The sequence below is a fragment of the Gopherus evgoodei genome, chromosome 6, assembly GCF_007399415.2.
Source record: "Gopherus evgoodei ecotype Sinaloan lineage chromosome 6, rGopEvg1_v1.p, whole genome shotgun sequence".
In the NCBI taxonomy this organism is placed as follows: domain Eukaryota; kingdom Metazoa; phylum Chordata; order Testudines; family Testudinidae; genus Gopherus; species Gopherus evgoodei.
Window position 1 is genome coordinate 132,809,867 of NC_044327.1, and position 27,666 is coordinate 132,837,532.

The window sequence follows — 27,666 nt, forward strand, 5'->3', positions numbered from 1 at the left end:
GGCTGGGATACTGGTGGCTGTGGGTCAGGAGTGGGGGGCATTGGCAGAGCTGGAGTGGGGGTGGCCTGGGACAAAAGGGAGCTATGAGTCAGAACTGAGATGCATAGCAAGTTTGCTACCAACAGCCCCCTAGGCCTCCCTCCAGACACTGCCATTAATCCCTCACTCAGCAATTCCTCCCCATCTGGAGGTGTTCAAAGCTCGTTTAACCCTGTCCATGCCCTGGGGCTCTAACGGTGCCCCACACGCTGAGTGGGAAGCGGCTGAGCGAGGTGCTAAACTACCTGCAGCCGTCCAGTCCCTCCACGGGACCTCGCGCTCCCTCACCATGTGCACCATCCTGGGGCGAGAGGCAGGCCTGTCCACTCAACGCTTCCCCACCCCATGCCTGCCTGCCCCCAGCCCAGTTTGCCCGCGGGGGTAAAAATCTGGGGCAAAACCCCAGCCTGCATTCCTGGTGCACTCTGCCTGGTAGCTGGGTGAGCTGCAGCCAGGCCTGAGGTCCAGAAGCCCTTCGAAGGGATGTGAACAATCCCCCACAGCGGGGGGTGGGGGGTGAGGGCTCTGTGGCTGCTGGGTTCTGCTTTCTATTCCTCCACACCTCCCCTCCCTCCTGTCAACACACAGGCTCGCAGCCTGCTAGGAACGGGGGTGTCTCTCTGCAACCTAGTGCACTGAACAGAGCTTCTCCCTGCCCCAGGGGGGCACCGCTGAGCCAGACGCAGGTTCGATGCCGAGAGAGCTGGGTCAGGTCCCTCGAGGGCATCCACTCCCTCTCATTCCCCTTCCTTGCATTTCTCAGGGGCGGAGGCATAGGCGTGGTTTGACTGGCAGCTCCAGCCAGACCAATGGGGCCACATGGGGAGGGCAAATTCTCCACCTGCCTGAGACTTGCAGTTTGGGGGGGGCAATGCCTCCTCCTCCCAAACTATGCCCACGGGTGGAGGCGCTTTAGGGCAGCCGTGCGGCCACGGTGCAGCGTGGGAGATGGGTGGGGAGCCCGGCACGTAAAGGAGGATGGGCACCTGAACGACCACTCCCATGAGACCCAGGGCGGGGGGGGGGTGCTTTTCAGAGCGGGAATATTGCCGTTTTCACGCACTTGGGTTCTCAAAGAAAAGGACCTATTGCCCAGACTCTTTTGGCAAAGGAACGCACTGAACGGAGAACCCCATTTCCCACCGAAAAGCAGTTTGGGTGGAAAACGTGACAGTGGCCCCAGGGCGACGATGGGGGTGGGGGAGGCAGCCAAAGGGAAAGAGGAGGTGCAGCAGAAGGGGTGCTAAGAACGGAGTGAATAAGCAGGGAGGGGCAGAACTGGGAGGGGCCTTGAAGGGAGAACAAGAAACCTGAACTCATCAAGGTGGGGTTCAAAGTGCAGGGAACCCCATTAAAAGGGACAAACAAAGGGGGAAAAAAACCCCATTGGATCTGTGCCCTTTTCTGTTTCTTTGCACCAGATGAAGAAGGGCTGGAAGGTTATTTGAAATACGCATATAAATCAATCAAAGGACAGGCCATGGGAATCCTACATCCAATATCAACACAGCCCCGACCAACCCAGGAGATGTGGAGAGTCCCGGAGAGCAACTGAACGCTGAGCTGTTGACGGGGAAGGGATGGTCAGGCTCAGTCTATGGGCTCAGCTCGCAAGTGTCAAAGCCTCTGTAGGCTGCTGCGAGCTGGTGTGTGTCCACACACAAATCTCCTCCCAGTGGGAGAAGTTACTCCAGTTTGCAAAAGCAAGTCTGTAGCAGCGAGAGTTAAACTGAGGAGCAGCAGCGTGCGCAGTTCAGTCATTAGGGCACTACCCTACCACTTCAGAGACCTAGGCTTAATTTTCTGCTCTGCCACACACTAGCAGTGTGACCTCAGGCAAGACACTTAGCCTCTCTGTGCCTCAGTTTCCGCACCTGTACAATGGGGTTAATAGCACTGTCCACCTCGCAGGAGTATTGTCAGGATAAATACATTAAAGACAGTGAGGTGCTCAGATACTGCGGTGACAGGGGCCAGATAAGTACCTAAAACAGATATGTCCTGCTCCAATTTCACTAGGCCCATGCATGCAGCTCTCCCATTACATCCCCTCGGACGTGTTTACACACAAATGCACACTGCTTTAGTTAAACCAGTTTAGCTCAAACCTGTTCTTAATTGAGTTCTAGGTAGGTCTACACTATAGTGGCACAGCTGCGTCATGTAGAAGCGGTTTTTCCATCACTGTAGTTAACCCACCCTGCCAAGAGGCAGTAGGTAGGTCAATGGAAAAATTCTTCCTTTGTCCTAGCTGTGTCTACACCAGGGGTTAGGCCAACTGAACGACGGTCCTCAGGGCACAACATTTTTCACAGCCGAGTGACATAGCTGGTCAGTCTGATTTTTAAATGTGGCCCAGCCAAGGTTTAGCCAAAACAAGCTTGGTTTAAACTGAAATAAGAGCGTCCACACTGACTTTAGCACCAGCTTAAGTAAATCAATTTAGAATCACTCCTTTGGTTAAACAGGTGCATTTGTGTGTGCAGACAAGCCCTTAGGCAGAGTCTTTAAAAGGCTTTGGGTTTCCATTCCTCTTGGTCGATGCCTATTAAAGTCTGACATCCAATGGGCCTTCGTTAAAGATTTACCGTCCCCTGCCATGAAGCCGGGATCTCCCAACACACATGCTTTGAGACAACTGAGCTGACAACCCTGATATCTCTAGGGGAAAATGATGTTAGAAACCTTCCAAATTTCCAGGTTTTCTTTACCGGTCACAAAGAGACATGCTGGAGACTTGCTCCCATCTGGGCCTGCAGGAGTCCCCGCTCAGTGGCATTTTTAGCCTTTCCTGATCTAGATGTTCCCCATAGACATAGGGATGTTTTCAGTTATTAACGACCATGATGATTCTGGATTCCAGGCTCCTCGCTGGCTGAGCGCTGTGCATCCCCAAGAGGAAACGGGAATTCACTGCTCGCCCAGGCGGAGGCAGCCCAGCTACAGCCTGCAGAAGATTTCTGCTTTGCTTCAGGTTACTTGGCTTCCTCATTAACGTGTCAAGGGAACAGTCATAAACAGAACCCTGCCGAAAGAGCACAACCCCCTCCTCGCCTGACCCCCCCTTCTCTCTCTGATTAAAGACCAGACTCCGCCATCTCTCCTGGCCTCCTCCCTCCCAGGGTGGGCCCACTGAGACCAGTGGACCTGCTGGCTGAGTCAGACTCGACTGCACCTGCTTACAGATATGGCCCATTACTCAACGAGGGGGCGGGGAAAAACAACAGAAAATGTGGAAATGGCAGAAGTGATAAATGGCTTTTTTTGTTTCGGTTTTCACCAAAAAGGTTAGTAGCTATTGGACGTCTAACATAGTGAACGCCAGTGAAAATGAGATAGGATCAGAGGCTCAAACAGAGAAAGAACAAGTTAAAAATGACTTAGACAAGTTAAACGTCTTCAAGCCACCAGGGCCTGATGAAATACACCCTACAGTATGGAAGGAGCTGACTGAGGAGATATCTGAGCCGTTAGGGATTATCTTCGAAAAGTCATGGAAGACGGGAGAGATTCCAGAGGACAGGAAAAGTGCAAATCTACTGCCCATCTCTAAAAAAGGGAAATAAGGAGAACACGGGGAATTACAGACCAGTCAGCTGGAAAGATAATGGAGGAAATAATGAAGTAAAAGATTTGCAAACACCTAGAAGACAATAAGGTGATAAGTATGAGTTAGCATGGATTTGTCAAGAACAAATTGTGTCAAACCAACTTAGCTTTTGTTGACAGGGTAACAAGCCTTGTGGATGTGGGGAAGTGGTAGACGTGGTATATTTTGACTTCATTAAGGCTTCTGATACTGTCTCGCATGACCTGCTCATACACAAACTAGGGAAATACGACCTAGATGAAGCTACTATAAGGTGGGTGCATAACTGGTTAGAAAATGGTTCTCAGACAGTAGTTTTCAGTGGTTCACAGTCAACCTGGAAGGACATAACAAGTGAGGTCCTGCAGGGACTGGTCCTGTAACCGGTTCTGTTCAATATCTTTATAAATGATTTAGATAATGGCATAGAGAATATACTTATAAAGTTGGTAGATGATACCTAGCTTGTGGGGGGTGGGGTTGCAAGTGCTTTGGAGAATAGGCTTAAAATTCAAAATGATCTGAACAAACTAAGGACAAATGCAAAATATGCCACTTAGGAAGGAACTATCAATTGCACACATACAAAATGGGTAATGGCTACCTAGGAGGGAGCACTGCGGAAGTGGATCTAGGGGTCATGGTGGATCACAAGCTAAATATGAGTCAACAGTGTAACTCTGAGATGTATTAGCAGGAGTGTTGTTGTCATAAACAGATAGCTAAGGGTTAACGTCTCTTTCACCTGGAAAGAAGTGATCTGAAACACCTGACCAGAGGACCAATCAGGAAACGGGACTTTTTCGGATCTGGGTGGAGGGAAGTTTGTGTGTGAGTCCTTTGTTCTGGGGTCTTCTGCCTGTCCCTCTCAGCTATGGAAAGGATTTTTCTATTTCCTGCTTTCTAATTTTCTGTTTCCAAGTTGTGAGTACAAAGATGGTTTGTTGTTTTGTATTTACATGTCTATAGTTGCTGGAGTGCTTTGAATTGTATTCGTTTTGAATAAGGCTGTTTATTCAATATTCTTTTAAGCAATTGACCCTGTATTTGTCACCTTAATACAGAGAGACCATTTTTATGTACTTTTTCTTTCTTTTTATATAAAGCTTTCTGTTTAAGACCTGTTGGAATTTTTCTTTAGTGGGGGACTCCAGGGAATTGAGTCTGTGCTCACCAGGGAATTGGTGGGAGGAAGAAGTCAGGGGGAAATCTGTGTGTGTTAGATTTACTAGCCTGACTTTGCATTCCCTCTGGGTGAGGGGGGAAGAGAGATTAGCTCTTGGTAATTCTGTACTCCAGGACTGGGAACGGGGAGGGTGGAGTCCCTCTGTTTAGATTCACGGAGCTTGCTTCTGTGTGTCTCCCCAGGAACACCTGGAGGGGGGAAGGGAAAAGGTTTATTTCCCTTTGTTGTGAGACTCAAGGGATTTGGGTCTTGGGGTCCCCAGGGAAGGTTTGGGGGGACCAGAGTGCCCCAAAACACTCTAATTTTTTGGCTGGTGGCAGCTTTACCAGGTCCAAGCTGGTAACTAAGCTTGGAGGTTTTCATGCTAACCCCCATATTTTGGACGCTAAGGTCCAAATCTGGGACTAGGTTTATGATAGTTGTAAGCAAGACCCAAGAAGTAATTCTTCTACTCTACTCCGTGCTGATTAGACCTCAGCTAGAGTATTGTGTGCAGTTCTGGGCCCCCCATTTCAGGAACGACGTGGACAAATTGGAGAACGTCTAGAGTAGAACAAGAAACATGATGAAAAGTCTAGAAAACATGACCTGTGAGGGAAGATTGAAAAAATTGGGTTTGTTTAGTGCGCAAAAGAGAAGACTGAGAGGGCACGGTAACAGTTTTCAAGTACATAAAAGACTGTTACAAGGAGGAGAAAAATTGTTCTGTCTAACCTCTGAGGATAGGACAAGAAGCAATGGGTTTAAATTGCAGCAAGGGCGGTTTAGGTTGGACATTAGGAAACGTTTCCTAACTGTCAGGGTGGTTAAGCACTAGAATAAATTGCCTCGGGAGGTTGTGGAATCTCTATCATAGGAGGTTTATATGAGCAGGTTGGACAAACACCTGCCAGAAATGGTTTAGATAATATTCAGTCCTGCCCTGAGTGCAGGGGGCTGGACTAGATGACTGTTCCTTTCCAGTCCTATGGTTCGAAAGCTTCTCATGATTTTGGGGGTCTCAATATTTGGGCGCCCCACTGGAGTCAGCTGAGAATAGCCTGATTTTTGGACAGTGCTCAGCCCGTGCCCTCTGCTAGCCACAGCAACCTGAGAGACCTCCCAGAGGCCAGCCCCCATCCTTATCACAACCGAAAGGTAGCGCTGGGCTCTCATCCAACCACACCCATTGGACTGGGAGCAGGAAGCATTCAGGAAAGGCCTGTGGCCTGTGTAAGACAGGAGGTCAAGCTAAACAAGTCTGCAACTCTCTGGAAATCTTAGCTCTAATCGAGATACGGAGAAGCTATGCAGCTCCATGAATCCCTGTGAAACTTTTCCTTCTGTTTCTCCCAGTGGCCCAGCTCCAGAAGACAGGTCTCAGGGAGGCTGGTGTTCTGAGCATGGCCGTGCCTCACCTGCTCTGGGCAGGGCTAAACGACATGGTGGTTACAATGCAGTGCCCAAGGGTCACGCGTTTGCTACCGGAGGGCTCCCACTGCTGCTACCACCAAGCAGGGCCACCTGAGGTGGGCGCAGTTTCCCTTCCCCCTGCCCCATTTGAGACGGTCCCCAAACTGAGCAGCATTGCAGCCTGGCACGCAGGATTGCAGCGCCACTCAGGCCTGGTTGCTTCTCCAAGGGACACGAGCTGCTGCTACGGGGTAAGAGCAGGGCAGGCTTGCACTGCGATGCCCACCCCTCCAACCTCCCCAGCAGCCCGGCCTCTCCTTGGGGTTCCTTGTTTTGGAAGACGGGGAGGGGGTCAGTTTCACTGTGGCCCCAACAGAGCTGACCCAGTGGCAGTGATGGAGGGCGTTTCAGGGAAAGAACGCAGATCCAAAAGCCTTGTACCAGTCTGTACATTCCACTTAGCGAATAGTTCCAATAGCAAAGGCCCCTGTAGCAAGCAAACACCTCCGCCAGTAAAGAATTTGACTCCCTGACTAACTCCCTCCACTCCAGGGGAAACACTCACCTGACTAAAGTTAATCATGGGCTTACGTAACTGACCAGCTCTGTTTTGCAGGCATCCTAAGAGGGAGGAAAATTGTGTGTTTGCAATTGCTTGCGTGGGTGTGTTGCGCGTGCATTTAGGGGAAGGCATGCAAACATGCGTGGGCAGCATGAGTGTTTGCATGCACGTGTGTGCATGAATGTACTTGTGTGCATATGAATGTGTGCATTCATGTGAGCCTGTGAGCATGTCGGTGTGTGCATATGTGGGTAGGAGTGTTTGTGTGTGTTTCACGCATGCACATGTTGCTCAGCAGGTCCTCCAGCTACTGCCTTAGGGTACATCCATACTGCAATCATGGAGTGTGATTGTAGCTTGTGTAGATATACCTGGCCTAGCTTTAAGCTGGCTAGCTCAGGTCCTGGAGCAGGGAAGCTGTGGCAGCGGGGCCTAGCCAGGTGAGTAATTACCCAGGGTTCCCGGCTGGGTTGTACAGTCCACACTGCTGGGCTTCACTGCCCCGGGACCCCAACTAGCTAGACCATAACCAGCTGATGTAGCTTTGCATATGCTGCAATTAGACTTCCTGACTGCAACGTAGCCTGCACCTCGGGGACAAGCTGGCTTTGAAAGCCCAGTCCTACAAGGTGCCCAACTCTTCCTAGCTGCTAGCAATTCATGTCCAAGGTCGTAGGAGTTAAGTGGGCTCCTGCCTGTGTATCAACTCGGCCCCTGGGGCTATGGACACAAAGCAATGCACGTTGGGAGTAGTATGTGTCTCTGCCTCTGTTACTTGCCGATTGTTAGTCTTTATTTTCAATGTCATAGAGGCACTTTACAGACATGCTCCTTGCTGAACTATGAGCCAAACCCAAACCTCCAACACCCCAGACAGCAGGGAAGAAGGGAAATCCCACTGAAGAAGTTTGGATGGTTTCTCAGGACGCACTGCTAACGCCCCCCGCCCCGCCCCATCCCCCACGCTGCTCCGGCCACTAATGGAGGTTTGTAAGACCATTTTTCTTAGTGATCCGCCCCTGGGGGTCTCCCCAGCCACCCCACTCCCAGACCCCTGGATTCTGCCCCCTCTGAGGTGGGAAGCGCATGACATTGTGACAGTCCTCAACATCCTCCTTCCTTGGATGAAGGTGGGTTTTTTAAATTGCTGACTTTGCCACCCGAAGGGGAAGGCAGAGAAGTGCCATAATAAAAGCTGCCAGTCGTGAAGCTGTAACCCAGTGGTGACCCCTTTCACACAGCAAGCCTTGGAGGGCGACCCCCCTAATAAATTAAGCACACTTTTTAATATATTTAACACCATTATAAATGCTGGAGGCAAAGCAGGATTTGGGGTGGAAGTTGACAGCTCGCAGCCCCCCATGTAATAACCTTGTGGCCCCCTGAGGAGTCCTGACCCCTAGTTTGAGAACCCCTGCTGTAACTGAACCAGGATTGGGTGACCTCTGCAGCCAGGTTGCCTTCTACAAGCAAACTCACCAGGGCAAAGCATCCTGGACAAACAACAATGAAAACTGCCCCGAAGTAGCATCTGTTCCACAAAGTAGCGACACCACACCGGAGATGGCTGGGGCAAATGGAGCTTCACCGATTTCCTCCCCACTTCTCCACCTGCTACTTGCTCAAATGCTCTGCAGATGAACAGGCTTTGCTGGGGGATTTGTCTTTGCTTTGGTTTGCCCCAAAACAAGAACTGTGGGGGGCTTTGGTAAGCAGACCCAGAGGTTCGTCTCTTTCGCTGTCGCTGCTGCCTTGCGACTTTGCACGGGGATGTGGCTCCGTGATTCCCAACAGGTATCCAGACACTGGCTGAGCAATTGCTTCTCTGTGATCCCAGCAGGCATCAGTAATAACATAAGAACGGCCATATTGGGTCAGATCAACGATCCATCTAGCCCACTATCCTGTCTGCCGACAGTGGCCAATGCAGGTGCCTCAGAGGGAATGAACAGAACAGCACAATCAAGTGATCCAGCCGGATGCCTGCTGCATCAATTGCTCCTCTGAGATCCCATATCCCAGGTGAGTGGCCTGGCCACTGTGCTGTTGGCTACTTTGGGGTGGATCTCTGTCTCTGAGACCAGAAATTCCATCCCACGCCCTCCTAGCAATGGGGCAGATGGTTTGAAACACAGCACTTGGCATGGATCTGCAGTGTTGTTAAATCTCCCAACTGTATTAGAAGTCTCTTTCCATTTGGTGTTTTTTCCCTAAAGCTCCAGCTTCAGGAGTCATGAGATTGGGAGTGGGGGCAGATCTCAGCTTGAGAAATGGCTTCTCTTGCCTGGTAACAAACTGACTAGTGACTGGGAGCATCACTGTCCTCTACTGGACAGAGTCAAAACTGCTCGATTATAGAATCGTAGAAGATTAGGGTTGGAAGGGACCTCAAAAGGTCATCTTAGTCCAACCCCCTGCTCAAAGCAGGACTAATCCCCAGACAGATTTTTATGCCAGTTCCCTAAATGGCCCCCTCAAGGATTGAGCTCCCAACCCTGGGTTTAGCAGGCCAATGCTAAAACCACTGAGCTATGTGTCATAGGGGTCCCTTGAGCTTGAGTGGCGGGACTTAGGCTTTCAGAACCAGGGGCCCTGATGCTACATGGTGGAGCAAAGTGACACTGGAGAGGTTCCCACACTAAAGCCCTGATCCAGCAAAACAGTTAAGGATGTGAATAGTTCCACTGCAGGACACATCATCCCACTCCCTGCATGCTCCCCACTAGACGGGGCGACTGCGTGTTACATGGCTCCGCTTGGAGGTCTCTCTGGTGTGTGCATGCCATTGTAGTGATGGTATTGCATTATCTGGGTGTTTTTATATAAACGTAGCCTCTAGTGGGGGCTTTAGCACTGTGGGCAAATGCGAATGGAAGTGTGCCTAGGAGTTGGCTGATGGATGATATGAGTAGGGGTGTGGGTGGGTGTCTACATCCATGCACACATGTGGACTTTCATGCAGACAGGACTTCGGTGTGTGTGTCTGCAGAGGTGTGTGATCGTCTCCATGTGTGAGAGCCAGCGTGCTCGCCGGGATACAGTATGTATGTGTGCAGCGGTCGCTGCTGCTGTTGTGAGTTAACTGAAGGAGCCCGTAAAATCAGAAACAGGCTATTAGCAATCCATTAGGGCAGAGTATCCAGTTCCAGCCTAGGTAATCCATTAGAGGAACATCTGAGCGCATTAGGAGAGCTCGCTGGAGGCCAGGACAGGGCTATAAAACAGAGGAGGAAACCATGCTAATCTGGCTTGAATTACCAACTTAAAAGCCGGAAAAAAATAAAGGATACCCTAAATATTTAATGTTTTATATTTAGGAGACAAAATGTGAGGTTCTGCCAAGAGAGGAGAATAAAAAGACCTGTTTCGTCTGCAAATACATCCCATCTCTCCGTCCTGGCAGCTGAAAAGGAGCAGCCCAGCTTTCCAGTCCCCTGCCTCTCTGGGGTGAGCTCATCAGGGCAGGCTAGAAGGGAGAACCGATTGCCACCCATCATGAAATTAATTCTACTTTTGATGGGGCTGTCAGCCTAGAGTGCTGGGGAAGGGATGTGTGCCCATGGCTGGTGTGTGTACCCCCTTTTTGGGGAGGCTAGCCCTGGCCCCGCCCCTTCTGCCTGGCCCCGCCCCTACCCCACCCATTCTGTCTCCCCTTGCATGCCGGAGCCTCAAGCCCCCCACTGCAGCTGGAAGAGCCCCAGCCAAGCGGCTCCAAACACTAGCCTGCCCACCTCAGCTGTCCTGAGCTCTGGGCAGCCAGCCAGTCCGCCCCAGCTGCACCGGCCAGCCCGAGCCACCCCTGGCTGCTGGCCGGCCCGAGTGCCCACTGGCCTGAGCCGCCCCAGGCCACCAGCTGGCCTGAGCCCCAGGCCACCAGCCCAAGCGGAGCCCCTGCTGGCTTCAGGGGAGAGGCAGAGCAAGGGTGGGGCCTTGGGGCAGAATGTAGGCAGGGCCACGGCATGGGATTAGGAAGGTTTAGCCTCTCCTGGCCTATTATACCCGCTGCTCATGTGTGTCCCAGCTGTGTCTTAAGTGCTGCAACATGCCACGCGTCCACCATACATAACAGTGCGCACAGACACCCACGTTTCAGTCGAGGTGCAGCCTGGGGCCCCTTCTTTTAGCACACTGATCATAATTCACATGCTTAGAGGACTGAGTTCAACCTCACAGCGGTCCGGGGCTGAGGGATGAGATAGCAGCAGGAAGGAGCCTGGCTTCAGTCAGGCTGAGTGCGCAGACTTGGCAATTTGGGAGCGCCACTGTCCCCAATCTCACTACTTGTGTAAACAAAGCAATTTTGATATGAAGTCACTCAGGTTCTCATACCTGCTTTTATTCCGTCCTGTCCCTGCCCTGTGGCTGGAGACCTTCACTTGTTGCTACATGAAACATAATGTTAGCCTGTTGGGTCTTTGAATTCCAGCAGCACAGGCCCCAGCCCCACAGTGCTGTAGCCAGCCCCTCCTCTATCTGCCCATAGAGGATGCTGGGTATCCGGGGGGCCTCGGGCCAGATTGAGGGCAAATCCTTGGAGCCCTGGAGAGGGCCCCGAAGCAATCCAGAGGTGGGACATAGCTAATTACTGATGGCCAGTTGGGTGAGTGGGGAGCAACCAGCAGCTGACTGTCATGGGTGCCAGGATGCTTCCAAGTGGGGCCCATGTCTGAGCCAGCCCCCTGCCTCCAGATGTGTGGGGCAAGGGTGGGTCCCCACTTTAGGGGGAGGGGGAATTGCTTTTGCTGCCAACAAATGATGCACGCAAACAGAGTCTGAATGTACGTTCCTGTCCACAGCCAGTCACTCCAGAGGCCCTCTTGTGACCTGCAGCTCAGCCAGCCAGTCTGGGTTGTTCTTGCAGTTCTTCTGTTGTGTGTCCGGAGCCTGCTGCTCCGGGAATCACTCTTTTCACCCTGGGAATGTTTAATAAGTTGGCCTGCTCCCCTCTCCACCTTGGCATGTCCCTGCGCCCCGCTGGGTGACAGCCCTGTGGCACAAAGCAAGGCTGGGTAGGGGGTGCAGCCTAGTAGGTGGCAGGCAGAATTTCCATTAGCTGACTCCTATGTATGCAAGGCGTTTAAATGAGGTAGGGGGTTAAGTGTGTGGGGGGTGAGGGGGAGGTGAAGAAGGGGGCGAGAATGGTGGTTAGCATGAGGCCCTGGGTGCGGGTGGGCACAGGTGCCAGCATATGGTTTAATTGCTTCTTGTGGCTGCTGGCAGAGGTCCATCCTTCTCCACCTGGTCTCCTTTTTATTAACCTGCTGGGACACTTTGTGATGGACGTTCCCGCGGTCAGCAGTCAGGTCGTGTGTAATGGCCTGGCCACATGGGGAGCTGAGTGTGGGAGGGCACCTTGTGTTTACACCAATAGCTCCTTACATCCCTGTGTCAGCCAAACAAGGGCAGCTTGGACATGCCACATGGTTTGGGATGCACCTCCCCTTCCTGGAACATGCCCTAGTCCAGGGTAGACTGGTCCCTAGACTCCCCTAGGGAGGGGAAGGGCTAGTGCCACCTGGGAAGGACACAGTATGCAGCAGAAAAGAGACCTGTCTGTGACACTTTACACTCATTAACCATTTTCACGTCACCCCTTTTTCAGAGGTGCCAGTCAACACCTGCTCATCCCCTTCAGGCTGTGGGCAGAGGAACGGCCTCTCGTTCAGTACCCAGCAACCCTTCTTGGCAAATGAAACCTCAGAGCTTCTTATTCAACTGCTGCACAGCACCCGGCTGAACTGGTCACGGTGCGAGTGACATCCCGGCACGGTACCAGGAGCTCAGGGCTGCCTCTTGCCTGTCTTCAGTGCAGGCTTGGCACATACGGTGGCCTCATCTCAGTCGTGCTGGTCCCCGGCCAGCAGGGTCCCAGGACTGGCATTGGAGGAATTGCTGCAGGTCAGGATTAAGATGCATTGGCAGAGTTGTGTGGGTGGGACTGTGGTGCATCGACAAAACTGAGGTAGGGGGCTGAGGAGAGGAGATGCCGAGGGCTCTGTGTGTATGGGAAGTGTCCCTGGAGGCGGAGCTGTGGGTTGGGATTGTGGTGGAAGGTGGTAAGGTGATAGGGAATAGCCAGCATGGATTTGTAAAGAACAAATCGTGTCAAACTAATCTGATAGCATTCTTTGATAGGATAACGAGCTTTGTGGATAAGGGAGAAGCGGTGGATGTGATATACCTAGACTTTGGTAAGGCATTTGATACGGTCTCGCATGATATTCTTATAGATAAACTAGGAAAGTACAATTTGGATGGGGCTACTATAAAGTGGGTGCATAACTGGCTGGATAACCGTACTCAGAGAGTAGTTATTAATGGCTCCCAATCCTGCTGGAAAGGTATAACAAGTGGGGTTCCGCAGGGGTCTGTTTTGGGACCGGCTCTGTTCAATATCTTCATCAACGATTTAGACATTGGCCTAGAAAATACGCTTAATAAGTTTGCAGATGATACCAAACTGGGAGGGATTGCAACTGCTTTGGAGGACAGGGTCAAAATTCAAAATGATCTGGACAAATTGGAGAAATGGTCTGAGGTAAACAGGATGAAGTTCAATAAAGATAAATGCAAAGTGCTCCACTTAGGAAGGAACAATCAGTTTCACACATACAAAATGGGAAGAGACTGTCTAGGAAGGAGTATGGCAGAAAGAGATCTAGGGGTCATAGTAGACCACATGCTAAATATGAGTCAACAGTGTGATACCGTTGCAAAAAAAGCAAACGTGATTCTGGGATGCATTAACAGGTGTGTTGTAAACAAGACACGAGAAGTCATTCTTCCGCTTTACTCTGCGCTGGTTAGGCCTCAACTGGAGTATTGTGTCCAGTTCTGGGCAACGCATTTCAAGAAAGATGTGGAGAAATTGGAGAGGGTCCAGAGAAGAGCAACAAGAATGATTAAAGGTCTTGAGAACATGACCTGTGAAGGAAGGCTGAAGGAATTGGGTTTGTTTAGTTTGGAAAAGAGAAGACTGAGAGGGGACATGATAGCAGTTTTCAGGTATCTAAAAGAGTGTCATCAGGAGGAGGGAGAAAACTTGTTCACCTAAGGCTCCAATGATAGAACAAGAAGCAATGGGCTTAAACTGCAGCAAGGGAGATTTAGGTTGGACGTTAGGAAAAAGTTCCTAACTGTCAGGGTAGTTAAACACTGGAATAGATTGCCTAGGGAAGTTGTGGAATCTCCATCTCTGGAGGTATTTAAGAGTAGGTTAGATAAATGTCTATTAGGGATGGTCTAGACAGTATTTGGTCCTGCCATGAGGGCAGGGGACTGGACTCGATGACCTCTCAAGGTCCCTTCCAGTCCTAGAGTCTATGAGTCTATGAGTCTATGGATATGCAAAGCTGTGTGTGTGTTGTGGGGAGCCCACAGTTGGACTAGCAAAAAGTGCTGCAGCTCTGAATTTAAGTGGCTTGACAGAGCTGTGTAGGGAATCTTGCATGGCCCTGCAGTGCTACCCAATCTGAGTTTAAAGAGCTGATTCAATTAATCACTGCAAATAATTCACCTGATGAACAGCGGCATTTTCATTCAGCTTATTCACAAATCGTATTTTTCATTCTCTAGCTGGCTTGACAGACAGTCTAATAATGAGCCCAGGACCTTAGTCGGCAAATGTTGGCTGTCAGTCACTGAGCAAATTATTCCCAAACACACTTTTGCATTATTTGACCCGCTTCAGCGATCGGTGTCATGTCACTCACAATTAGGTTTGGGATTTTTTTTTAATATATAAACAAGCAATACAGAAGAATGATGCAGCCACAGCATGAGTGATGGCAGAGAGGGAAAAAGCCTGGAATACCAGCACTTCTGGATCAGACACCTTGGTTCTTAAAACAGGAATGTCAAGCCACGCAATATGGGGGAAAGGATTGTTTTCGTCTATGTCGCCACTCCCAGATGCAATGGGGAATCATCTGCAGACTGCAGTGATGAATCACACTGGGGTGTTACAGCAGGGATGGATTGTGCCTTGGGGTTTGTTTTTTGACTGAGAATTCTCATCTAACGAGGTGACCAGATGTCCCGATAAAATTGGGACTGTCCCAATATTTAGGTGTTTGGTCAGGACGCAGTTTGTCCCGATATTTCGCAGCACTCTGCTGCTTCTTTTTTTTTTTTGCTCTGCCAATGGCACTCCGGTCTTTTTTTGCTCTGCTGGCGAACCCCCCCAATGTGTCCTGATATTTTCTTCCTCTCATCTCGTCACCCTACATCTAACATATTGAGATGGTCCCCCTTGCCTTGGTATCAGAGCACCATACAGTCTCGAATGCGTTTAGCCTCATGGTCCCAATGTGAAGTACAAAGTGTGCTTATCCCCACTGTGGCACACAGAGAGTTTAAGTGACTTGCTCAATGTCACATGGGAAGTTGGTGGCGGAACAGGGACTAGAACCAGTTTTCCATGTCTGAGACTAGCATCCCTAGCCATAGGACCATCCTTCCACTCTTAACATAGTTTCAAATGACACCAATCATATTTAACACGCTACAGGAGGCTGGAAAACTTCCAAGACCCCTTTTCTCTTGGGGTGCAGCATAAAAGGACTGGCACGCAGGCACACAATCAGACCGAGTGGGCCGGCCTATCTTGAGAGCTCATAGTGAGACAGACATAGCCACCCTGGCCCAAGGAGCTGCAGGCAGCAGGATTGTTGCTGTCACCTGTGTGGACAGGCAGGCTACTCCCATCCCAAAACAATACAGTAATAGATGAAAGAGCATTTGATTGCTCGTGTAATTCCTGCAATGAGCCAACTTGGCAGAGCTGGTCAGAAAAGCCTTTTCTCCAATTGTTTTGTTTAAACTTTCCCTGGAGTCTTCTGATTTTTGACAAAGTGAAACCAAATTTTGCATTTCAAACGTAATTTTTTTTTTGTTTATGAAAATGTTCAAAAACATAAAAAAAAATTTTTATTTGTAGGTTTTATTTGTTAGATACCCCTTCCCTCTTTACTCCCCCTGCTTTCCAGTGGAAAAATGGGCAGGGTAAAGAGAAAGAAAAGGGGACAAAAATTCCCGCCCCCCAACCCCAGAAACCAAGAATGTATTGGTTTTCAAAAAAAGAAACAAAAATTTCCACTGGGAACAAAACCACATTTTTGCCTGGTCAAAAAATAAGAAAACTTCTAAGGACACAAAAAACTGACACAGAAATTTTCTTTGCCTTCAGAAGATCTTTTTTCATCCAAAAAAACCCATCTGACAAAGCAAGACGGCCCAGCTCTACAAACATATCTGAGATCCAGGTCTACCATCAAGCTGTTGGTCCTGCTCCATTTGCCGGTGGGCTAATAATCTCCCCATCACATAGTCCACCACCAAACATCGCCCTAACTGGGATTATAATCAGGCAGTCTCAGAAGAGAAAACAAAGGTTGAATGGATATGCTCAAATAAATTCGTTAGTCTCTGAGGCCTGGTCCACACTACGCTGTTAAACCGATTTTAACAGCGTTAAATCGATTTAACGCTGCACCCGTCCACACTACACTGCTCTTTATATCGATTTAAAGGGCTCTTTAAATCGATTTCTGTACTCCTACAAAACGATAGGAGTAACGCTAAAATCGATATTACTATATCAATTTAGGGTTAGTGTGGACGCAAATCAACATTATTGGCCTCATTCTTTTACAGTTGTTACCCACAGTGCACCGCTCCAGAAATCGACGCTAGCCTCGGACCATGGATGCACACCACCGAATTAATGTGCCTAGTGTGGATGCACACAATCGACTTTATAATATCTGTTTTATAAAATCGGTTTAAGCTAATTCGAATTTATCCTGTAGTGTAGACGTACCCTAAGCTGCCACAAATACTCCTGTTCTTTTTGCAGATACGGACTAACACAGCTACTACTCTGAAACCACTCAAATGCCGTTACCTGTGCTATCCCTGTTCTTCTAGCGAACAGTGGACTTCTGTCCTAAGAACCTCACTGACAATTTTCTTTTTTTAAAAAAAAAGAAACAAGAAATAAAAGTAAAACTACGATAACGTCAAAGCAAAGGCTGTGTCCCTGACAGTGCAGCGTATTGTGGCACAAGGTATTTTTTATCTCCGGTTTGGAATCTAACATGGCAGAGTGCATTTAAATGCGGTGACATTTACATTTCAAATGTCTCTTACATCTCGGCGGGCAAGTTTTATGTAGAACATATGTGTGGAAAATAGATACTGGCCCTGTATTAGAGTGCAGAGTGGGGGAGTGGTTTGAAGGAGGAATGGGACTTAAAAGAGACGCCAGGCCTTGGTTGCGTTGGCTTGTCATAAAGGAAATAATCAAATGTGCATTTTGTGCAAGCTGGTTACCAGGCGGTAACATCGCCTTCGCAGCAATAAAGCTCCTTCTCGTTCCCGAACATCTCCTGTCCAATGTCCTTCCCAAGCCATAGGCCCATTCAGAGGCATTTACTGCCTCCCTCAACTCCACTGAGGGAGGGGCTGCAGGCTTGGGCCTCTACAACACAACAACCCCACAGCCTTCCCCCCACCACCTGGCCCTCAGTGAAGGCGATTGAGAGGTCACTCACATGTTGCCACTGGTCAAGGATGAGGGGGCGATACCGCAAGAAGAATTTGAGTGGGAAGGACTCGGGGTCAGGCCAAGAGGAAGGGTTCTGCCACCTCACTTCGAGCCTCCGGGGGTTGTTGGATACTGGCTTGGCCACCACGTTCTCTGGAGGGTCCGGTTTTACTGGAATAATACAGAAAGGTCTTTTTACACCTTATACTCTTAGTCCATTCTCATGCTATTTCACAATACAGGGTTGGGTTAGCTCTACTCCAGGTACAAACACACCGCAGGTAGCTTCCTCCCATGGTACATTTTGCCACTCACAAAATATCAGCTAGCTGTGCAACATGGCCATGTAGCCTCTATATTCTGCCTTATACTTTGTGGATATGTTGCAATATGTTTTATGAAGCATACAGTAAATATGTGGAATAGCAGATGCTTATTTCGGTACAGATTAGAAGCAACAGGTACTACAGCGAGGAGGGCCAGACAGATCGATGTACATGGGTGATAGGTAGATAGACAGACAGACATTGTACTTGAGGACTCAGTCAGATAAGGTGACTGGTAACGAGTTATAGACACTTGTAAGTACACTTCTAAGCCATCTGTGTTCAATCCTGACCCCAAATCATTACTTTCAAGGGGATGACCCAGGCGGTCCCTTCCAGTGTGACATTCTATGTTCCTATGAAATCAAAAGGCCAAAGCTGGTGCTCGTTACTCAACCAAGCTGACTTCAATGGGAGTTTGGCCTGAGTAAGAATTGAGTAAAGGCCTCAGAATTTGGTGCATTGACTTCGATGAAGATTTAGGCTCCAGAAGGACTGAGAACATCCGGATTCAATCCAGACCGGTTACTGACTCTTCATGCTCCCCCAGAACACAAGTCCCATGTTTTACCTTTTTCCCCCAACTTTCAGCCTCTTCCCCTTTGACTCTAGCTTGGGGTACCAGAATATTTGCTCACCTACTTCAGAGGCTTTTTGAGTAAGGAGTAATTAGCTGAGGTTTGTAAAGTGCTTTTAAAGCTGCAGATGTATTAGGGTATCGATAGCAAATCAGTCATTATTATACTTCTAGACAGGCCATTTTCTTGTTGGGGATGTGGTGGTGTCCCGTCAAGCATTGTTGAACTGAATTCCCAACTTCTAAAACTTTTAATTTGCTTTAGCAAGTCTATGAAAGGCCAAGGTCAGGGCAAGAGCATTAGTGTGTTAATAACATAAGAACATAAAAGAATGGCCCTGCTGGGTCAGACCAAAGGTCCATCTAGCTCAGTATCCTGTCTGCCGACAGTGGCCAATGCCAGGTACCCCAGAGGGAATGAACAGAACAGGGAGCCATCCCCTGTCACCCATTCCCAGCTTCTGGCAAACAGAGGCTAGGGACACCATTCCTGCCCATCCTGGCTAATAGCCATTGATGGACCCATCCTCCATTAATTTATCTAGTTCTTTTTTGAACCCTGTTATGGTCTTGGCCTTCACAGTATCCTCTGGCAAGGAGTTCCACAGGTTGACTGTGCATCGTATGAAGAAATACTTCCTTTTGTTTGTTTTTAACCTGCTCCCTATGTTCTGTGGTAATTAACAGCGTGTTAATTATTGAACAGGTGAGAAGCCCAGAGTTTGCAGGGCGCCTGACCTAGCTGTATGTTCTGTCTCCCCATTCAGGCTAATACTCTCCTGGGGAGTTGGTTAGACAGATATGCCCCAGAACCTGGCAGCCGGACACAGCCAGACTGCAAAACAAACCCTGCCTGAGCAGCTGTGTGCTCCTGTCTGCGCAACAGTGTGGGCCTTTCCAAACCAAACAGGTGAGCAAATCCCTGCGGTCCTGCTCTCAACTCAAGGGTAGTGATGCTAGAACAATTCAACGGGCTACATGATCTCTTTCCCTCACCGCAGCGTCGCAGACAGGCACCAGCCCTCCACAGCTGCATGGAGATGGAACAGGGTGGGAGGCAGTTCCATAACGCACTTTCACAACGGGAGAGCAATTCTATTGTCTCAGGGTGAGTGGCGACTGGCCCAGAGCCCACGGATGACAGTACAAAGATGGCCTCTGACTCCACCGGGCTTTGCCTCAGTCGCAGGGAGCAAGCCTGTGCAAGAAATATCATCACACCCATTTTGGAGACGGCTTCCTGGCCTGTGGTATGCAAGAGGTCAGGCCAGTAATGGCCATCTGGCCTTCAGTATCTGCAGATGACATGACTTCCACCACCACTCTGAAAACACCCCCTGGACAATCATCTCCACGGCAACCGACTGGCCAGGTCACGATCAGTGACTAGGATTCACAAGTTGGGTCTCAGCAGTGGAGGGACACCTGGCGGAGAGGACTCTGTTCAGCCGGAGCCTCCTCAGCCTCTCTCAGTCCCAGACCCTCTCTCTGAGGGCTGGTCTCTCTGCGGGCATCTGATGAATAGCGGGCATCATGCAGCTATGCCCTCTGAGCCCCACGGTCCCAGCGGAGCTGCTGAGGTGATGGGCTCCCTCCAACCCCATGCAGAATTGGGGTTCAGGCTTGGGAGGGGATCTCCCTTTCTGCTCCATCTATGCTGCACTCACAAACCTGCTAGCTGACAGTCCAGTGCCTCCCTAGCCTGCAACTGGAGAGGGAGCCCCTCGCCCACATAACACTAGGGAGCGGGAAGTTTAGCATGAGGGAGGATGGAGCTTTTGGGGTCATTTTTGGCCATGCAGCACTCCGCCAGAGGGGCAGAGGACCCACCAGAATCCTCGAGGCTTTTGAATAAAACTCAAGTGGAGTGTAACGTGTCTGTCTCCCGGTCTCGTCTCCAGCAGCCTCTGGAGAAGTCCACCGCCATAGCCCCAGCCGCTGCCGGACAGTTTCGGCAGGATGAGCCTAGGTTTGTAACTAGAGCGCCCTGGCTTTTTCTTCACGGATGCCTCCAATGGTTACTCCTCCGCTTCCTACCACAGGACTTTGGCCAATGGCGATTCCTGTGGACTATGGTAAAATCACCCACAAAGGTGGGTGGCCAAAGGACTCACAAGGCCAATAGATCATGCTCTTTAGCTGATTTGATCTGGGCAGCGCTATTATACTCAGTCTTACAAGTTCTTTTTCTGAGCATGCAAGTGCTGTTCAGTCTTTGAAGACATGTTGCTTGTTGTTAGTTTTGTGATGGGGTTGCTTTTGGGTGGTAGCTGTAGCCAGCAGCAAGGGAGTTTGGTCTCTGTTCTCCAACTAGAATCAGTTCTTGGTGGGGAGAGCTACTCCAGGGCACTGAGCACTGGGCTGAGATTCCTGGAAGAAGGGGTTGCCTGTGGGTCGTTTGTGACCACCTCTGTTCCAGGACTGGTGAATACAGTGTGAATAAATGAAGTTACACTAAGAAATTACCCAGACTCCTCATCAAACCATCCCGCAAGGCCCAGAAATCTGCTACTGCTCGCCAGAGGGACAGCAACAGATACCTGGCCAGTTAATGACCAACTTCTCTACTGTGTTTATTGTTATTATCTGCTGGGCCCTGGCAATGTGCTTGGTGCTGTCCTGGACACGACACAGAGACAGCCCCTTCCCCGAAGTGCTTGCGACATAGCTGCGAAGGCAGGATGCACTGGGGAAACCAGGGGAAGGAAGAACTGGGGGGCTGGTTATTCTTTGCATGGCGAGTTCCCGTCCAGCAGGCCCAGTGGAGGAGTGAGTGCGAAGGAGTGCCTCGAGCGCTGGACGCTGGTGCCTGAGCGAGCAGGAATGGGGAGGGCATTCGATGCAGAGAGGATGGCGGGGGATCGTGAACCTGCGTCCTTGAGCCATATCCTCCCTCTCCCGTCGCTTCACCCTCTTGTCTGCAGCTGTGTCAGTTCACTGGCTGCCTCTTAAACTTCTGGTTCCAGCTTTCCACGTCCCACATCGCTCAGGCCCAGCCTACATCTCAGGCCTCGTCTCCTTTGATGGCGCTCCCTCCGCATTGCCAGCTTCGACACCCGTTCAGCCACTTCTCTCACCAGCGTCCCCACCCCCTCTCTCCCCTGCCTCGCCTCGCCTGGAACCTCGATGCTGCTGTCCTGCCTACGAGCCGCGAAGGGGGAGTCAGTCAGGGAGAGGAAAAGATGAGTCAGGAGGCAGATGTGCACATGCGTGGGAGAATGACTGACCGATCCCAGCAGGGGCACCTCCTGCGCTCCCCAGATCTCTCTGTTCAGCATGCCACTTGTTGCATTGTGTCAGGTCTGGGGGTGTGTGTGTGGGGGTTATACAGTGTGCTTGGCCTGTCTGGCCGACAGCTGGAGAGACGCGAACCTACGGGCCTGACGATGCTGCCAGGTGCTGAGCATCCTCGACTCCCACATGACTTTCCTTATAAGGTTTTATTCCTGTTGGGGTGGGGGTGCTTTGTAGCCAGGTGACGTGTGCAAATGAATGAGCTTTTTGGGGTCACTTTCAAGGCACAATCACCCCATTTGGTAGCAGGCCAGCCAGGGGGAGGGCGGACAATTATTATCAGGCCAGATTTTCCTCTGGTGGCTTTGTCTTTTATCAACAAGCAGCAGGGGGAGGATTTGTCGGGTCTGTGCAGTCCTGAGCTACTCCAGATGGCTGTGTAATTCCTGCTCTTGCTTTGAATCCTGGGGCTTGGGGTGGACATCGCTTCCATTAAAAGGGCCTTTGAGTCCAAACACATACGGAAAAGTATAAATCCAGCACTGGCTCTGTGGATTTTGTGGATTTGGTTTGCAAAACAAAAAATCTGTGTAGCTGAACGAATGCAGATGATTCCAAAATCCAGCTTAACATCAAGTCTGCGAGGAGCCTTGGGGATACAAGGCGCCGGGCTGGATGAATGTGAGATATTGCGACAGGGGAAACTTTCAAACCCTCCAACTTAAATCCATTCACTTTGCAGGTGTTTCTCTTTTGCTGTGTTTGCTAAGGGCCCAAATACTCAGGGCCAAACTCTCTGCTGGTGTCACACTCCGAGCCAAATCCTGCTGTCATTTGTAAAGCCAGAGTAACTTCATCAAATAAACAGGGAAGTACTCGGATACTGGGGTGAAGATCGGGGCACATGTGCTTCAGACGGGCTGACAGCCGGATACGTGACCCTTTGGGTTTACGCCAGTATAACTGAGGGCAGTCTATGGCCCCATGACGTCAGTGAAGCTGCACCAGGGATGGGCTTGGCTCTTTGTGGATGGAAAGAGAGTCCCAGCATAAGAACAAATACCAAAATAGTATCAGTGAGTGAAACAAATCCATCCATTTTGTCAGAGATTTGGTTATGAGCTATTCGCATGGGGAACAACTCTTTCAACTAAACTTTTTTCCCATTCAAAATGGAGGCTGGCGGGAGGACAGCTGAGATTTCTGGGAGAGAATCTTCTGGCTGTGAGCAGCAGCAGACTCTGTCCTTAAGAGGGTCTGCATGTTCCTGGTCAGCAGAGAGTCTGCAAACGGCTCGTCAGTGTGTTTAGAAAACAGTGCTCCCAACCCTGAGGTCCTTGCTCAGTTTTCCCGAATCAGTGGCAGTTTTGCCCGAACAAGGATTGCTTAAAAATGGAGTCACGCGTGAAGCACAACGACATCCTCAATCTGCAAAATGGCGTGAAAACTGGGCTGTGAAAAACTCCGCCACGTTCTCATCACAGATTTTCAGGTCAGAAAGGACCATCGTGATCATCCTGTATTGCACAGGTCACAGAACCTCACCCAGTGGTTTCTGCTTTGAGCCTAGCAGCTTGTGGTCAAACCGAAGAATATCCTCACCTCAGATCCTCAGCTCACTGAGACTTCCCAGCTCTGGTTATCCAGGTGCCTTTGTGTCACCTCACTAAGCCAAGAACCTACGTTCATTCTGATTGTGCAGTGAGGAGCCAGCTAGTTTCAAAGAATGTTTGCATCCTGGTCTCAGTGAAACATGGTTCAGTGAGAAGAAATTATTCAGCCAGTGGGAATTTTACCTTTGTTTTCAGTGGGACCAGGGCTAGGCCAATGCCAGATCCTATGAACTGCAGCTAGCATAACTATCTTTGTTTGTTTTGTCCATCATAGGGTGGATGCTCTTCAGAGCAGGAAAAATGGCTTAATTTAGTGCTGAAAAGTGCTGTGTACATTTGCAGCTATGTATAAATCGGTGTCACTGTTATAGCTTCTCTGGAATATACCAGCTGGTTTGTCTGATGGACTGTTCAGGAAGAAATCCTTCATCTCCAATCAAGTAATAACTTCCCAGCGAGATTCCAACGTGCAAGACAGCCAGTCTTGAACACCTTGTTTCCATCTGCACCACCACAGGAACCTATTAACTAGCGCTGGGGAATCTACAGAAGTTTGGAACATCCTGGAAGACAGCAGTAAAGGGCAAGAGGGGGCCAACGTTGAAAGTCTAACAGATGCCAGCTTCAGATCAAGTGTAAAGTCTATAGCATCACTGCTTTCTGTCATGCTATACACATTCTCCAGCTTTGTAACTGGGTAAGAGCTGCTCTTGGGATTTCAATGAGGAGATTTGCTATCTAGTGCTCAAATACTATAGTGAGGGGGCCCAGACAGACAGGACAGGGGTTCAGTTCTGGGCACCCCATTGCCAAAAAGATATTGACAAGCTGAAGGGAGTTTAGCAAAGAGCAACAGAAATGACTGGGAGACCTGCAGCAATTGATGTATGAAGAATAAAAGGCATTAAATCAGTGGTTCTCAAACTTTTTTACTGGCGAACCCTTTCACATAACAAGCCTCTGAGTGCGACTCTCCTAATAAATTAAAAACATTTTAAAATATATTTAACAACATTATAAATGCTGGAGGCAAAGCGGGGTTTAGGGTGGAGGTTGACAGCTTGTAACCCCCCCATTTAATTATCTCGTGACCCCCGAGGGTCCCGACACTCAGTTTGAGAACCCCTGCATTAAATCAACCAACTGATCTGCTAAGAGGAATCCACCTCGGCTCATGACCGATTTGTGAGCAGTAAAAAAAAAAAAAGAAAGCATGGTAAGCAATGTAGAGTGATGGTGAAATGAAGGACCTGCCTACACAAGAAAGTTATACTGGTATAAGGTAAAGTATACATTTAAACTGAGATAGTTCTACTGGTATAACCCTATGAGGACACTCTTATTCTAGTATAAGATAATGTTGCTTGGGAAGTTGTTTAAGACAGAAAAAAAGCCACTTTTATACTGGAATAAGCGTGGCCACAAAGGAAGTGATACTGGTATAACTATAGCAGTTAATTATGCTGGGAGAACAAGTGGGAATCCCTACCACTTAGATCTTTTATAATTAGATTATACAAAACAATAAAAATTGTATTATAGGGGACAAGCCTGCATTGTTCTCCATAGGGATGGGCTGGATTGAACCCTATGGGGACATACGAACCGCATGGTGACCATTTAGGCTGTAGAAGAGATTGACCTTTCTAACTGACCAGGGGCATTCTTGCTAGCACTCAAGCAAGCAGATATCAAACAGGGGGGTTCTGTGATTTTTGCAAAGACTTTGTCATGTTGATAGAGGTACACCGAGTCTCTCATTTGATGTCTTTGCTTTCGCTCCTTCGAAAAATGTCAGTCATCCAGCCAGAGAGCAGAACAATACCACGTGGCTCAGGTAACCCACTTCATGCCAGGAATAAGAAATGAGTAGAGCAGAGAAGAGTGGAAGTAGTAAACGAATCACTTAGCTCACAAACAGTGCATAGGCTGTGAGGAGTTCACATAAAACGTGCAGCACCTCATTTAAAATACTGACCCAATCCATTACAAAAAGAATCAAAATCCCTTCATGGATAATTCACTGGCAGAAAAAAGGGGAAAATTCACCAAATAAATAATCCTCGGCAAAAAAAGATCTAATTACCACTTGCTGCTGGCCCAGCAGTTCTAAGAGCAGCAAGGGCCGCATTGGACTGGCCAAGTAAATTTCCTTCCCATGTTTTCATTTCCAAGATTGCCATGCTGTGTGAATGCCCTGCCCCAGTCAGACAAACTTGACCTCAGCTTGTCAATCTCAGCCTAGCCTGGCACCTTGTCATATCTCAGAAATGAAGCAGTCCGGCCCCATCAGTTGCGGAAAGGAGGAATTCTCCACGTAAAAACAAGGTCCTGCAGGAGCACACTATGCTGTCCAAGGCGCCGCCTTTCACTGAGCTGTAAAACCAATCACTTAAGATCATTAAGTATCTCAGGGCATTTTTCAGAAGAGTAAAGGCATTAAACTCCATGGCTTGCCCAATTCCAGTCTAGGTCTTTTAATTCTGCCTACCGCAGTAGTTTAAATGGAACTGACCTGCTGGGTAGGTTGTTACAGACCTATCTGTGCAGCATGTGAGCACCTCACAGGCATTAATACTGGGTCCTCACAAAGTCCGTTGGAAGTAAGGAAGTATCATCAACCTCACTCTACAGCTGGAAAACAGGGAGATTAAGTGCTTCACCTAAGACCACAGAGGGGGCTTGTGGCAGAGTCAGGAACTGAACCTGTATCTTTCAAATCCAGTCCAGTGCCTTGACTCCAAGGCCATTTTGCTTGTCTGTCCTCACACTCTAAATTGCTGTTCAGCGTGGCCGGGCTGCCATCCAAGAGGTGGCTGCGTTTTGTAAGGGGTGGTGAAGTCTCCCTGGCGTATAACCTGCATGCTGTTCTGCAGAATGCTCTGGTTTCCTTTTGGGTCAAAGGAGTCAGGAACCGCCTGCTCTTTCGAGTGCCGGGATTGCATTTGAGCATGTTATCACATCCGAATGAGCCGAAAATGTGTTTCCCTCCCTGAGGTTGGTGGCCTGCACTCCACTGTTCGCTTGGAATCGCGTTTGCCTTGAATTGCTTTTGATATGCGGAATAATTAGCACCAGCAGGATGTTACATTTTTAATGCTGTGTATTTTCTTTTGATAACTTGCCCAAGGCTCCCATCAGAAAAATCGTGGCAGAGGTGAGGTGCTGTTGGGTTTTTTCCCCCCTCCCCTCTTTTGCATGAAGAATGCAAATACCATCTGTCAGGCTGCTTTAAAGCTGTTAAAACACAAGTCGGGATTCAGAGAGGAGCTGTTCACTCCCCCTCCCCCACATACAGCAAACGTGAACGACAGTGCGAGAGTCTCTTCTCTGTCAGAGTGATATTTGTACTGGTGAAAGGCTCTGGCAGTCCCCAGTATATGCAAAGGACAAAGTGTCCTATGGGCAGAGGCCAAGGAACCTTCCTTCAGGCTCACTCCTCACCCCAACCATGGCCTGCAGGGATCACCTCTCCATGGCCTAGGCAGTGCTTGGCTTCTAGTGACAAGGCCACTCAAGGGCCCAAATAGTGCCTATCAGGATAGGGGGTGGTGGTCATGTGACACTGCACCCCATATTCTTCACAGTGATATTATGATGATATGATTATGGCATAAGTCGGATGTATTTTATGTAAGATAGGTCATGCAAGAAATCATTGGAAAAGTTATGATTTACTGAATAGGATTATCCTATTTGTATGCATGTTTCATTTTTGTGTCTGAAGCTAGGAATATTGTCTATGTATCAGTATTACAAATGTGTTTACACCTGGGGAACGCCCACTAGGCAAAAGACTGTCAGTCTAGATGGCAGGCTGGGAAGGGCCCATTCAAATTAATGAATTAATGAACCATTAGGGAGAACAATAAGCCTTAGAAGAAGCTTATTTCCGACATGGGGGCCTTCTTGAGGATGCTACAAACAGCCTCATGGCAGCTGTGACACTACAGGGACCAGAGACCAGGTCTCTGGTCTCCATCTTGGAATATCAGTGTTCTTCTAGTGACTGGCATGGAAACCAAGCTTTGAGACAAAGGGTTCTCCACCATATGCTCTTCACTGACTACCCACCCAAAGTGACTCTTGGAAACACCGAAGGAACGGAGACTGAACTGGGGGACCCAGGCTAAAGGGATTTTTAGCCCATGAAAGGAACACCTGGGGATTTTAGCTGTAAGCAAGTGCAGCTGGCCCCTTAAGAATCTGCAGCCTGCTTGAATCACCATTTAAGGTAAGGATTTGCTACTCATATACAATCTCTTTAGTATATTAAACTTAGTTTGTGTGTTTTGTTTGTTTGCTAGGTAACCTGCTTTGATCTGTTTGCTATCCCTTATGATCACTTAAAATCCATCTTTTGTAGTTAATAAACTTATTTTTACTTTATCACAAACCAGTGCATGGGAGTCATAACTTGAGGCAGAAAGCTGTTGCATATCCTTCTCCACTTTGAGGGAGGGGGCGAATTTCATGAGCTGACACTGTACAGATCTCTGTGCAGCACAAGATGGTCTAATTTTGGGTTTATACTCCAGAGGGGGTGGTGCACTTGAGCAGCTGGGTAGCTCCTTAGCTGAACCTCCCCATGCAGAGCTGATC

General features: G+C 49.1%; 1 protein-coding gene across 5 annotated transcripts in view; it reads right to left on the reverse strand.

Moving 5' to 3' along the window:
- The window catches only part of CNTFR (ciliary neurotrophic factor receptor), a 474,506-nt gene that overhangs the window by 38,935 nt on the left and 407,905 nt on the right, over positions 1 to 27,666 (reverse strand). For all 5 annotated transcript variants that reach the window (XM_030567637.1, XM_030567636.1, XM_030567633.1 and 2 more), the window contains one exon: positions 17,322 to 17,485. In XM_030567637.1, coding sequence (XP_030423497.1) covers positions 17,322 to 17,485 — 164 coding nt within the window. The remainder of the gene's footprint in view (positions 1 to 17,321; positions 17,486 to 27,666) is intronic.